The sequence below is a fragment of the Microtus ochrogaster genome, linkage group LG4 (assembly GCF_000317375.1).
Source record: "Microtus ochrogaster isolate Prairie Vole_2 linkage group LG4, MicOch1.0, whole genome shotgun sequence".
NCBI lineage: Eukaryota > Metazoa > Chordata > Mammalia > Rodentia > Cricetidae > Microtus > Microtus ochrogaster.
In genome coordinates this window covers 41,776,266-41,789,158 of record NC_022030.1, presented here as the reverse complement: position 1 = coordinate 41,789,158, position 12,893 = coordinate 41,776,266, and the positions used below count along the sequence as shown (strand labels likewise).

The 12,893-nt window shown below is 38.5% G+C and overlaps 1 protein-coding gene across 5 annotated transcripts in view; it reads left to right on the top strand.

Moving 5' to 3' along the window:
- Unc80 (unc-80 homolog, NALCN channel complex subunit) overlaps positions 1 to 12,893 on the top strand; it is a 198,698-nt gene that overhangs the window by 182,805 nt on the left and 3,000 nt on the right. For 3 of the 5 annotated variants that reach the window (XM_013351640.2, XM_013351637.2, XM_013351639.2), the window contains 4 exons: positions 2,158 to 2,296; positions 4,643 to 4,699; positions 11,550 to 11,631; positions 12,636 to 12,747. In XM_013351640.2, the coding sequence (XP_013207094.1) occupies positions 2,158 to 2,296; positions 4,643 to 4,699; positions 11,550 to 11,631; positions 12,636 to 12,747 (390 nt within the window). The remainder of the gene's footprint in view (positions 1 to 2,157; positions 2,297 to 4,642; positions 4,700 to 11,549; positions 11,632 to 12,635; positions 12,748 to 12,893) is intronic. The other 2 variants (XM_013351641.2, XM_013351638.2) reach the window with 1 other exon arrangement.

Sequence of the window (12,893 nt, the reverse complement as noted above, 5' to 3'; positions counted from 1 at the left end):
TCACAGGCTCACCTCCACAGTCACAGTCTGATCTCTCACAAACACTGACTGAAAAAGCACAGTGTGACAGGTAAGAAGAGGTTTACTTTAAAATTTTTCTTGATTATTTTTATTTGGAACAGAGTTTCATGATTCCAGGCTGGCCTTGCATCTCCTACATTTCCACGGATGACCCTAAAGCTCTGATCCTCCTGCCTCCACCACTGAAGGCTGGAATTGCAGGCACAATCATGCAGCAGAACACTGGGTCCCTGACATTTTAACTTAAAAGGGAGTTTCTTGATTTATTTGGCAGTGCTAAGGATTGGCCGTGCTGGCGACTGAACTCAACCAGGGTTTCATACCTACAAGGCACTGTCAAGTGCTCTACTACCAACTATATTCTAAAACCAAAAATGAGCAGTTTAACATAAACAGTAAGCCCTGATGTCAGCTCAAACCATAAAGTAAATTCTACTTTTCTTTAACATATGAAATAATATCTATACTTTTCTTTAATATATGAAATGCTATCTACCAACATTTTTTTAATGATGGAAATGATGCCCTCATTAATTCCTAGGACTAAGTCTATTCTCAGGTAACTTTGTGAGTAAGTAGTTGGCCTAGGAAGGAATTAAGGAAGAAAAGTAGAGATGACTTAAACAGAGACATCATTGGCAGAATCCAACACTCATATAGTGGGGTGAAGGGCATCAGAAGGTATATAGTCTTTTGCTGATATCTTTTTCAGATATCATAGTTAGCTCAAGAAATCAAGCTGCCAATTATGGCTGTGATGTGGATGAACATTAGTTATATGGAAAAGGGTATAAAAACAAGTTTATGAACTGTTTTAATTGAAACTGTTCTTCCAATCGTAGAAGTACGTACTAAAACCTATTAAGTATAGAACAAAAAAACTGAGAAAGATATATTCTCCGTCCTCTATAATATTAAATGTAATTTTGTAGAGAAGTAGACATTTACAGACAGCACTTAAAAGGCTTGATAGAAGAAAACATAAGACTAATGATCAATAATGAGCAAATAAATGCTAAAGAGATGTTTAGATACATAGTTAATGATAATCAGTGAGAAGCCAGGAAAGGCTTCTGTAATTCAATGTGTTCTAGAAAGTTTTCCAATTTTTTAACTTTTTTTTTTCTTTTTTGGTTTTTTGAGACAAGAGTTCTCTGTAGCTTTGGAGCCTCTCCTAGAGCTCCCTCTGCAGACCAGGCTGGCCTTGAACTCACAGAGATCCACCTGCCTCTGCCTCCCAAATGTTTGGATTAAAGGCTTGCACCACTACTTTTAGCTTCTTTGTAAACATACACAAAGGTAATATGTCAAAATTCAGTCCAAATTGTTGTATAACAAATTAAAATCTATAGAAGTTTTCATATGTATGATTTTATTTGAAAATGTATAATGGAAATATCACTTAGAATATTCTAAATGTATCAGATGACTTTCCATGGTAGCACACATCTGCAAAACACAATTTGTTTATTGAAATTTATGTGGTTTAGTAACAAACAGTATTAAATTACTTAGCATGAGGTCAACTTGTGAAAATATTGTACTAAACCTAACTTTCTTATGGATTTAGGTAAATTAATTTCTGCTTCTGCAGGGAAAGGGAGCCTCTTTAAAAACTGAAAATTTAGATTAAAATAAGCACTTCAGGATATTACAGTTTTCCAGTATTTTTTCCTACAGTATCTGCAATATTGCTTCCCACAACAATCTAGAAATCATTAAATGTACTGAGTAGTTTTTTTAATGTCAAGGAAATGTAATTGACTTCTTCCAAAGCAAACTCCAACTGAACTATTGCTGCAATAGTCTTTACACGTATATGTACAACCTAGCTTTTCTGAAATCTTTAATTTGTGGGTACGCATCGGTTTATACTTATAAAAGTAAATAAGAAGTTTGCATGTGTTTTGTGAAGGCTGCTCTACTGCATGGGGAGGTAGGAGATGCGCAAACATGAAAAAGTATCATTGATTCGCTTGCTGTGTTATTGTTTGTACAAAGATGGTTGTGATTGTTTAGCTTTAAAGACAGCCCTGAGGTTGTCCCCAAGCCAGGGATGGAACTCAAGTACCACTTTGGTTGCAGTTTTCTGATAGGTATCATGGTTTAGTAACATCTATCCCTTCGCACTTTCAGATGACTCTGTGAGCATGCCCAGTGTGGTAAGTGAACAGGAAGCTAGTCTCCTGAGTGCCCTTGGAAGGAGGCGGTTCTCCAGCCACGTCTCCAGCATGTCTGCACCTCAGGCTGAGGTGGGCATGTTACCCAGCCAAAGGTAAAGGCCTATGACTGTCTTATATTCTGTATTTGGGGGCAAAAGAAAAAATTCCAAACATACACCAACATTAGCCTATAAAAACTGAATGAGAAGCAAGTATGGGTTATGTTTCTAGAGAAACTGTTCAAGAAAGTACTTTCAAGAAGGTTCCTATGGGTAATAGTTGTAGCTTTCTAAGCCAGGTCGAAATGAGACCACACCGTTAGGTCCAAGTATTATTTCTTATTGAGCTATCCATAAATAGAAATACAATTTTTTTCTTTTGGTCAATGCCATCCTTATATGCCAGATTTATCATCGAGCAAGAAAATGGTTATTTGGCAAGAGTAGACCAGTTTATGTGATACTCTGGGAGTTTAGCCTTCTGCAGTTAATGTTCAACCACATATAAGAATGCTTCACCAAGCAGAAAACATACTTCTGACACTGTGTGGACCATGGAAAGGCCACTTCCATGCAGTTCACGGCTCTCTAGCTATGTGCTAAAGTAGGGTGAAATGATCTGGAGGGGCCCTTCTAGATCAGCAACTCTCAGATTCAATGCCTAAAGCATTTAAAACATTTCCCTTGGTGTTCTCTGCCATATGAGTGTAATTTTAAAAACAAGTTTGGGGCTGTAGTTTTTAAACTTTTTATACTTGGGGAAAACAAAAATATATAATTTATGAAATTTAAATTTAGAATTATATTTAAATAAACACTCATGTTTTAATTCTACGTATTTTAAATAAAGTTATAATTAAAAAATGAGCTAAGAGTTAATCTATTTTTAAAACAACTAATATGTTCATTTCAAGAATTGTATTCTTGAAATATAATTCTTGGTGTTGCCTGACTTTTAGTGTGTTAGTTTGTATTTTGCAATACAGCCATATGTATGCTACATCACTGAGCTATATCCCTCACTACTGTCATTTTAATACCCTTAGTAGCACAATTCACACAGAGAACATAATATCAAAAGGGATATATGATTGTGTTCAAATTGATCTGGTTTATATGCAGCAGTATACTATACTCAATAAATAGTTCATGTAACCTAAAACTTGATCATTTCTCTTTGAGCAAAAAAGATTTATAAATTAAATATGGAACCAAGAGCCAAACAACACGTCCAAAGAAAGTAATATAAACAGTTACTGTTGGCACCTATTAATTTATTCTTAGTTTTTACTATCCACATGTTTGTATTTAAAATAATATAAATTGTAACTAGAGAGCTTTTGAGCTGTTCAAAATAAGTCAAACTACTAATTTTCTTTCCGTGCATATAATGATGGATCAACTTACTTGCAAAGGAAATTTTTATCTAGTATAAACATATCCCAGAAGTTAAAAAGAATATATTACAATGAATCACTTTGTTCTTGGATTATATTTTGGAAAATTGGAGAACGGAACACTGTCTTTGTCCATTACCAAAAAAAAAAAAATGATTCTCTTTCCGGGGACAGAGATACTCAGATCTTTGATAATAGTCCTTTCAGTTTTGTAGAGGCTTGATTATACACAATTTAAAACATATTTATTGAATGCCTTATGGTTGCCTAGCTCAGTGATAGATCTGATGGAAAAGTGGATAAAATATAGCACAGATGTGCTAACAAATATCAGTTCAGCTGCATCCAAATAAGTTGATAAACTGCTACTAACTAACCAAATGACAGACTTCTGTTGTATTTACAATTCAGTCAGTAGAGAGTATATAATAGGGAGGTAAATGTGAGTTCTTTGTAATGTTTTGAAGATCCCTTCCTTCTGTTTATTGATATTTTCATTGCAAAATTAGCAGGGGAGTTGGGCTCTGTCTTTGCTTTTCTTAACGGCATCAGTTTCCAGACTTTGGCTGTGGCCATTCATGGTAAGTGGTTTCTGTGTAGTAATGTTAGGCTCTACAAGAAAATGTGAGGTCTGATCATTAAAATTCTGTGTCCATAAGATATGCTAAAAATACTAACCACCCAGCCAAAAGGCTACTAAAGAACTCATAGATTCATCTTCTGCGGATCTACTCTGCGAAGCATTTCCGAGCTCATGTCTCCATTTGGAGCTCATTTTAACTCTTGACCAATAAACAGAGCGCTCCTCTGAGAGTTGTACCCATCCGGTCTTTCCTTCCCCCATTGCCTTGAGTCCTATGTCTTGACAAACCCAGCACAAGGTGAAATGGTTGACTGTCTCCTTTTCCTTCCTTGTTCTGTTAAATTTATTTATTTTCAGTTCTTGGAAACAGAAAATTGCATGCTTTTTTTTCTTCCCCCTTTCCCTTTTCTTTTTCTTTCTCTTTTTTTTCCTTCTACATTTTCTTTCCCTAAATGCTTCATCTCCCTACCCCTCCTGCAGTGAACCTAATGTCCTCGATGACTCCCAGGGCCTGGCCGCCGAGGGCAGCCTCTCTAGGTACAGTGTCAAAGCTACCTGTCTATTGGTGTCTGTTCTGGGAAACTAGCTGTTCCCTGTCACCTCCGTCACTCTGTCTCCTCCGTTTCCTCTTGCCCGTCTTGGTACCTCTTTCCATCCTTCGCCCTGTGTTGTTCATGAACACACGAGCCTGGAGTCAAAGGTGTAGCAGACCCTCTTTCTCTACAGACAGCTTCAGAGATCAATCACAAATAGTCTAAAAACTTTAATTAAAAAACTGCAGAATTTTCTATGGGGCATGACTAATGAATGACTAAAATACTTTATATACCAAGGGCTAGGGGTGTAGTTCAGTGGTAGTAACATGTGCTTAGCATGTGCTAGACCCTAGGTCCCATACCCAGTACCTCCCCCCATCTAATCACTCATTTCCACACTTATAGTCACTGAGAATTGCTTTATGGGGGTCTTTTTAGTACAGTTCCCTCTCAGGGAGCCCCTGTACTCAGGCGAATCAGACCTTTTAGCTAATGTCATAGATGGTCAGAAAACAGTGGCGCTGTGGGAACAGCGCTGCCACTGCCACTGTGGGCGACTGCTTCTCTCTGATGCACGCTGCTCGGCGTGCCATCCTTGTAGTGTGTTCAGACACATGTCAAGAATATTGGCTCTAGCACAAACATGACTCGAAAACTCGCTGTGAAAAGTCTATTGCAAATTTTTCTTGGTAAGTAATAACAGAAGTCATGCAATGAAAACAGTAGAATACCTAGACAATTTGCTTAATCGTTCAGAAATGGGTACTGCACCTTTAACACTCAGATAAACCACGTCAAACATTCCTAATCTTGTGCTGTTGATTTACACCTCTCAACTAATCCTCATTAGGGGCAATGCTTCTTGTTCATCTTTAGAGTCTTTGTCCCATCCCAAGAGAAAATGCTCCCAGGGCTGCATTCTATAGTGAGTGCCCTACCCCGTCTATTGCTTTATTCCAAAGATGAGGAGATGTTGAGAGGCCGTTCCTGTGAAAGGTTGTCTTTTGTTTTCTTTGCATCTTGTTCAGATTTCACATTTTCTTCTTCAACTGAAAATGGGAAATTTAGTCCATCATCAGGTCTATTTTTTTTTTACTGGATCCATAATTCATGACATTCATTTGTGTTTGCGAGCCCTTGCTTGGACAGATTAGTCTCCTATTGGTAAAAGTGGAAGTGCTGCAGAGAACAACATAAATTAGCAGGAGCCATAGGGTGAGGGAGGTTGAAAACTACAGTCCTAGAGATTTCCCTTAATAATTTATATGTCTGAAGAACTTGCAACAAAGTCTAGCAGGGCATCGGTGCTTTCCAAGCTGTAATTGCTTAATGCTTACCATTGCATATGGACTAGGACTACCTGACTTTCAGAAAGTGTGATCAGCGGATGATTAAGGATAGGGAGTATTAATCAGGCTTCTCTTTCGATGGCTTTGTGCTGAGAGTTTAGTCCAGATTCTACTTCTGCTAGCCGAAGTCACAGCCCAATGTGCATAAGAGGAGACAGGGTAGAGCTGATTTTTATTATTTTCTGAAGGACTTGGCGAGCTCAGGGTTCAAATGACTAGAGTTATTTGAACTAACTCCTGTGCTAGGTCTGTGCAAAAGGAGAAAACTCATTGTTTGTGCTAGGTGCTAAGATAAATTCAGAGCCAAAATTAGAGACCTCGTCTCCAGGTGAATTAATCATGTTAGCATTTTGATGACCATCTTAAGTCAGCTGTTGTTGATCTGTTGCTGCTGGCACTGTTTTTCCTTGGACCTGGGTGTTAGTCACCAGGCCCAGCGGTGGTCATTAAGAAATGGAAATAGAAACAATTTGCTTTTGATTCTGGAATAATTTTATTAATGTGGAGGCTTCCCACCAACCACTAGCACATCCACCTTTGCCATATGCTGCAAGCTGTATCTTGAGTGCCATTGTGTCAGCAAGTTCTCTTTGGAGGAGAGGAAGTTTGAGCACTTACGAAACGGAGGGCTTATTAAATGGCATGTTTTTATATATTTTGTTTGGAGGCTTTCTTATTTTTTGGCACAAGAACTCTTTATGCACATTCTTAAAATCCAGAAATAGAAAGGTTGATAACCACGTGAATTACAGGTAATAAGCATTTTAGCAGTAGGATCTGAAGCATTCTCACAGTTATCCTGAAGAAAATCTGACCCAAGCTTAATAAGAAGCACACAGAAAGGAATCCAGTAAACCCTGCCACACACCCACCCCAATCCTTGTTTAACTTTTATAGGACTTTGCTTCTGAGAAGCCACTTGTTTTAGACAAAGGAGCCAAGCTGGACTATGCAGGCTGAGTGGAAAAGACAGCCAGATAAGGTGATGGGAACTGAAAAAGATTTATACCCTAATTAGAAACTTCTAAGATTTTTACAAAATTACACTAATACATTTCTTTTAAAGACTCAGCCACCAAACTCCCATCAGAAACATTGTTTTCTGTCTGGTTCTGTTTCTTAAAACTTCTATTGGAAATTAATAAGCTAAATCAAAATTCCATGGAAGACTATTCTTCTATGGAGAACACTGCTCTGAGAGGCATAAAAACTCAGTGTAGACGTTTCTCAAACACATGTGTATATCATGGGCATATTTTCCCTCCAGAATAATAGAGATCTAGAGAAGTGATTTAAGTCCTTAAGGCCAGATGTTTATAGTTGAGACCCAGATTTTGTTTGGACATGTTAGGATATTTTTAAAAGCAGGAGTCAACAGTGAACTCTCAATTTAAAAAGAAATTATCTCGGCATTTTAATCTTGGAAAAGCTTAGTCATAGTTACACAGAGGATTCAGTCCAAGTTTGAGCAAGACTGTAATCTAGATGAAATAACAATAACCCACGTGTAATGCCCGTCTCATACTCATACATAACCCCTAAGCATGAAAACTTGCCTGGTGTTCTTAAAATGCAAGAAAGATCCCAGCAACCTTTAGTACAGCTGAAAAGACAGGGCCAAGATGGTGTGCACTGGGACCCACAATGTCCGCTTTGCCTTTGCTTTGTCAGCTCTCATGTCTAAAATCCAGTTACTACAGTCTGATCTGAAACTCTAGTCTGGAAATTCTGTAGCACTGACACTGTCCGGGTGCTGTGGAGGCTGAGTAGCACACTGAAACAATGTTTGTGAAAGGGAGGAGTGAGCTTTGGCCTTCTGCTCGCTCCCCTGCTGTCTGCCTGTTGCTCCTTTAGTGCTGACATCATGAGTTCCCAACGCAATGCAGTCACTCAGGACAAATTGCTGTGCCACATGTACCATGCCCACTTCTAGGGTTCTATAACTAAACGAAAGCTCAAGCCAAAAATACAGAAAGAAACAATAAACACACCAATTCACTATTCAGAGGGTGTTGTCATCCAGAGTGTCTGCTTAACTTTTTATTTATATGATATATTGAAATACATGGTTTATTTTTTATAATTTGGGTAACACAAATTTAAGCCTGCATTACTGAATGGCTCCTTGTTTACACAGTGCTTATTTAAAGAAATGTTATTGTCGTATGATTAGGAAATATACACTTATGTATACACTTCAGTCCAGGCCATTATGCTGCAGCAATGTAAAGGAGGTGATCTTATCAAAATCATTTTTCTAACATTGCACAAATTCCCCTAGCTTATTAATTGCTTCCTTGTATTATAAATAGGAACTAGTTTTGAATCACAGTTTGAATCCCACCAACTCTGCTGTGCCCTGGCTGAATTTTCTCCTCTAAAATTTGGATCTTACTATCATTTTTCCAAGGAGATATTTTCAGGAACTCGGAAAGACATGCCAACACAGGCTTGTCGTGTAGCCCTAGCCCTTGGGAGGCTGTAGCAGGTGCACAACACGTTCCAGGCCAGCAGGGTAACAAACCAAGACCTCTACAGCTAAGGCTATTGACTTAGGAATGTTTTGCAAGATGTTAGTTTAAATCTGGAAAGTTTTATTAGATTTTATACTTACTGTTTCACCCTGTTTGGTTAAGACAGCTGTCATTCTTAAAATTAATACTTCCAGGAAACCAGTGTTCTAAGCAAGATAAAACTTTTACTATTTGATCAACTAGTTTGGCAAATCGTAACACCATTTCAACTTCTCTATTGTTTTACATAATTGTTGAATAAGAAGTATATATTTAAGTTATTTAAAAGTATTTAGTTGCCCACTGAAGTACACTTTTGAAATTTGAAACCTCCCAATAAAATACTGTAACTTCTTGAGGAGGAAAATAATTTTGATTATTGCATTTATGGCAGATGAAGACTTTAGATGAGACTGCTTCAAAAACGTAAACTAGAAAGTAGGACATAATGCAGATAGGTTCTTAGTATGAAGATCTTGGTTTCTCCCAGTTCCTACAAGTGACTGAGGTATTACATTATGTGAAGGAATAGAAACTACTTTGAAGCTAATTTTTATAGTAACTTCGTTTGAAGTAAACTCCAAGATATGAAAATTTTTGCCTATATTACATTGTTAGTTTTTTTATGTGTTTATTATTCATGTGATTTAATTCATTGATGCAGCAAGGAGAAATTTCATCATCTTATTTCTAGGGCAAGTATAATGTATTGCCTGGAATGCGTTCCAGGAGCATGTTCTATGATTTCATTTCTGATGTGCACATTCCTACATTATTTACCTAGAATAATCAATTACTAAAGGCAATAGATTTCTCAGCTACAAGCCTCTCTGTCCATAGAGAAATGTTGATGCTCATGATCTTCCCCTGGAGGAACCATCATAAAATTTCTGTTATGTTGTGACATTTAACTCTCCAAGTAATGTATAGTTTTTCTTTTCTTGCACCATTTTTTCTCACAACCTCAGATTAGTAAATAAAAATGATGTCAGAGGACTGCCTCGTATTCATTTTCTCTGCCCCATTATTTTCCAATAAATACTTCCTTTTAGTTTCCGAGAAGCAATAAACTCATTACAAAGAACAAATGTAAAACAAGAAAGCATGCTATACATGTCCCTTGTCATATGCAAGCCATTTTACATCAACTAACTTCTTTTCTCTACCTTAATGGGAGGTAGTTGGTAAGTATCGACCTCCTTTTATGGCCAAGGGAACTGAGGTAACATCTAGATGTCAATAAAGAATCCATTCCAATGGTAGCTTTGCTTGGTATTGGGAGAAATGTGTTTCTACTTGTGTGCATATATATGCTTTCCAACTTAACAGACACATGTTAAAATGGATGACTAAGAAGGAGATGTCATTTCAGACATGCCAGCATCATAGTCTGGACTGATTATCACAATGCGCTGCACGGTTCCTTTAGCACAGAGTTCCTTCATACACGCGACAGCCATGTAATCAAAATGCGCTGCACGGTTCCGTTAGCACAGAGTTCCTTCATACACGCGACAGCCATGTAATCAAAATGCGCTGCACGGTTCCGTTAGCACAGAGTTCCTTCATAACACGCGGCAGTCATGCACACCAATCTGTGGAACTTCATTTTGGGGCAAGAAAAGAAGTTTTAAATGCCTCTGTTTTAGTGTTCTTAGAATTTTGTGTTGCATAACTCAGATGATGTAATCATATCCCTATTTCATAGAAAATTTGACAGATCTTACTGAGTCATTGCTTTTTCTTCTAGTAAAAATACGAGTTAGTTGTACTTTAAATGATAGCTTTGGCTGCACCAACTGCAATTGTTAGCCTGTCATACCTGAGAAGCATCTAAATACCCATCTTAACTGCAATTGTTAGCCTGCCACACATGAGAAACATCTGAATACCCATCTTGTAACTAATTTTTTTTACTAAAAGTGCAGCGAGGTGTTTATGTAGCACATTAAAAAAAAAAACCCAAAAATATGTGGGTATGATCATTCTCTATTTCTTTTCGTGGACAGTTGCTGACTGGGTTCCTCTGTGGGATGTTTTACCATTACAATATCTGTAGATGACTCTCCTTTTGCAAAGGCAAAGACATCATTTAACCATAAATCAATTAATCACATTGACATCAACCACAGAATTCAAATGTCACATGGGCACAGTGTATTTCTCTTTTCATTCTCTCTTCCATTGTAGACAACTCTGATACATGCATGAAGAATGAAAAAGAATTGTGGCCCATTTCCGTATGTTCAGCTTCACCAACACTAAAGTAGCAGACCCTGTCAGTAGTCCTTTTTGCTAATGAGACACACATACACAGTAATTTGGGGGGAGCAGACTGTTCCTGTTATCAACTGCACAGTTCCTGTGAGTGCAGCTAATTGAGTTGCACTGCCTTCCTTGTCAGCCTTTTAAACCTAAAATAGTTTTCAAAAATATTTAAATTTTCTACCCGTGTGACTATTTGCTCAGCTGTCACAGAGACTTCAGGCTGCAAACATGTGTTGAATGTGTCCCTTCACCCAAATGAATTCTGTGTCTGATGTGTTCAATATTTGTCCATCTTATTTTCATTTAAATTGGAAGTTTTAAAACAGGTGTTCCCATCCATGTGACAAAGTTGTTTGTGTGTATTTGTCACCAGCCTTTCCATTCCCCTTGAAAAAAAATTGAGATTAGAATATGACATGTTAAGCCTTTTGATGGCTTCCAAACCAGGGGTTTGATCAAACCATTGTCCTGCTGAATGATAGATCCAGCAACAGTGACTGAAAACAGAATCTCAATTTTGACAGCTTGGGGCTACAAGGCCTTGTCCTCCTTTCCAAGCCTTTGAGAACCCCCTACCCCAGGGACTCTTCCCCAATGATCCTTCAAAGATAATGATATCTTTGAAGTGACTGTTCCATATAAGTGGTTTTGGCTAACACCCACCAGAGAATGGTCTTTGGAGCTGTCTCGAGGGTAGACTAATGCTGTTGATGCTTGGCAGGGTGGCAAGTGTACAGAGTGAACCTGGCCAGCAGAACCTCCTCCTGCAGCAGCCACTGGGGAGGAAAAGGGGCCTGAGGCAGGTAAGTAGACCCTGAGATGCTATGAGAGTCATGCCGTAAGATGGAAGATCCACTTGCTTGCTAATATCTTTGTTTATTAAGATTACACTTGGCCTTCTTGCCTGAAATAAGCTGTGCACAGCAACCATAAAGTATGCTTGGCAAATGCTTGGGCAAACTGAGCATGTGAGCTTTCTATTGCAAATATGAAGCTTTTGTTGTACAAAGCTGATTGTTTGAAAAGGGATGTCAGCCTACAAATCTTCTTGTTCTCTACTGGCAAGCTTCTTTCCCAGTCAAACTCACTGGCTGTTATACAGTTAACCAAGTACCTGCTTTTACAGGGTTGGAGATAGGTTCTTTCTCACCTTGGCATTAGAGATTTAATTTAATATTGAGACAGAAGATCATATTTTCAGCTGATGTTGTGATGAATACCCGTATTTCCAGAACATAGGAGGCTGAGAGAGGAGGGTTATGAGTTTAATGCCAGCCTGGGTTACATAGAGTTGGAAGCCAGCTTGGGAGTGATTTCCTTAGGTGAGATCCCTCCCTTTCTCAGCCCCTTCTCCTTCCCCTCATCTCCCTCTTTCCGTCTCTCTCGCACACCTATATCCTCTTATTTCTCAATTTCCAGACATGGTTTCAATACATAGTCCAAGCTGGTATCACACGCAATCCTCCTGCCTCGGGCTCCTGAGTATTGGGATTCCAGGTATGCACCACCACTTCCGGATTATACATTGCTTTCTAAGCAAAAGTCAGAGTGAAGTTCCAATGTTTTACTCGAGCTGGTTTCTTAATATATCTCTCTGAGAGTTAAGAGAGGTTCAACTATAGTTTTAGATGAGCAAGAGTTAGGTATTAACATTATTTTGGGGATTTCTATCCACTGAAATTCTCAAATTTAGCATTTCAAGTCCATTGATGTTTCAAGGCCACGGGAAGGAACAAATGAGATTGTGGATTCAGGGTTCCCAGATGGTTGGCTTTTCTTGCCAGTTTTATTTATCTATTTTCTTCAGCTAAGACGCCCTCTTCTGTCAAGGCAGAAGACTCAAACTGAACCCAGAAACCGCCACGGGGCTCGACTGTCCACCACTCGCAGGAGCATTCAACCTAAAACAAAGCCATCTGGTGAGGGAGCTATCATGTACCCCTTCTGATCACACCACTGTTTTCATGGTAGGCAGCTTGGTCTAGAAGGCCTGCAGAAAATGAGAAGATGCCAATAACCTTACTTTGGGGGAGGTCTTAGGATGTTTCCCAGACAACTTTACTAC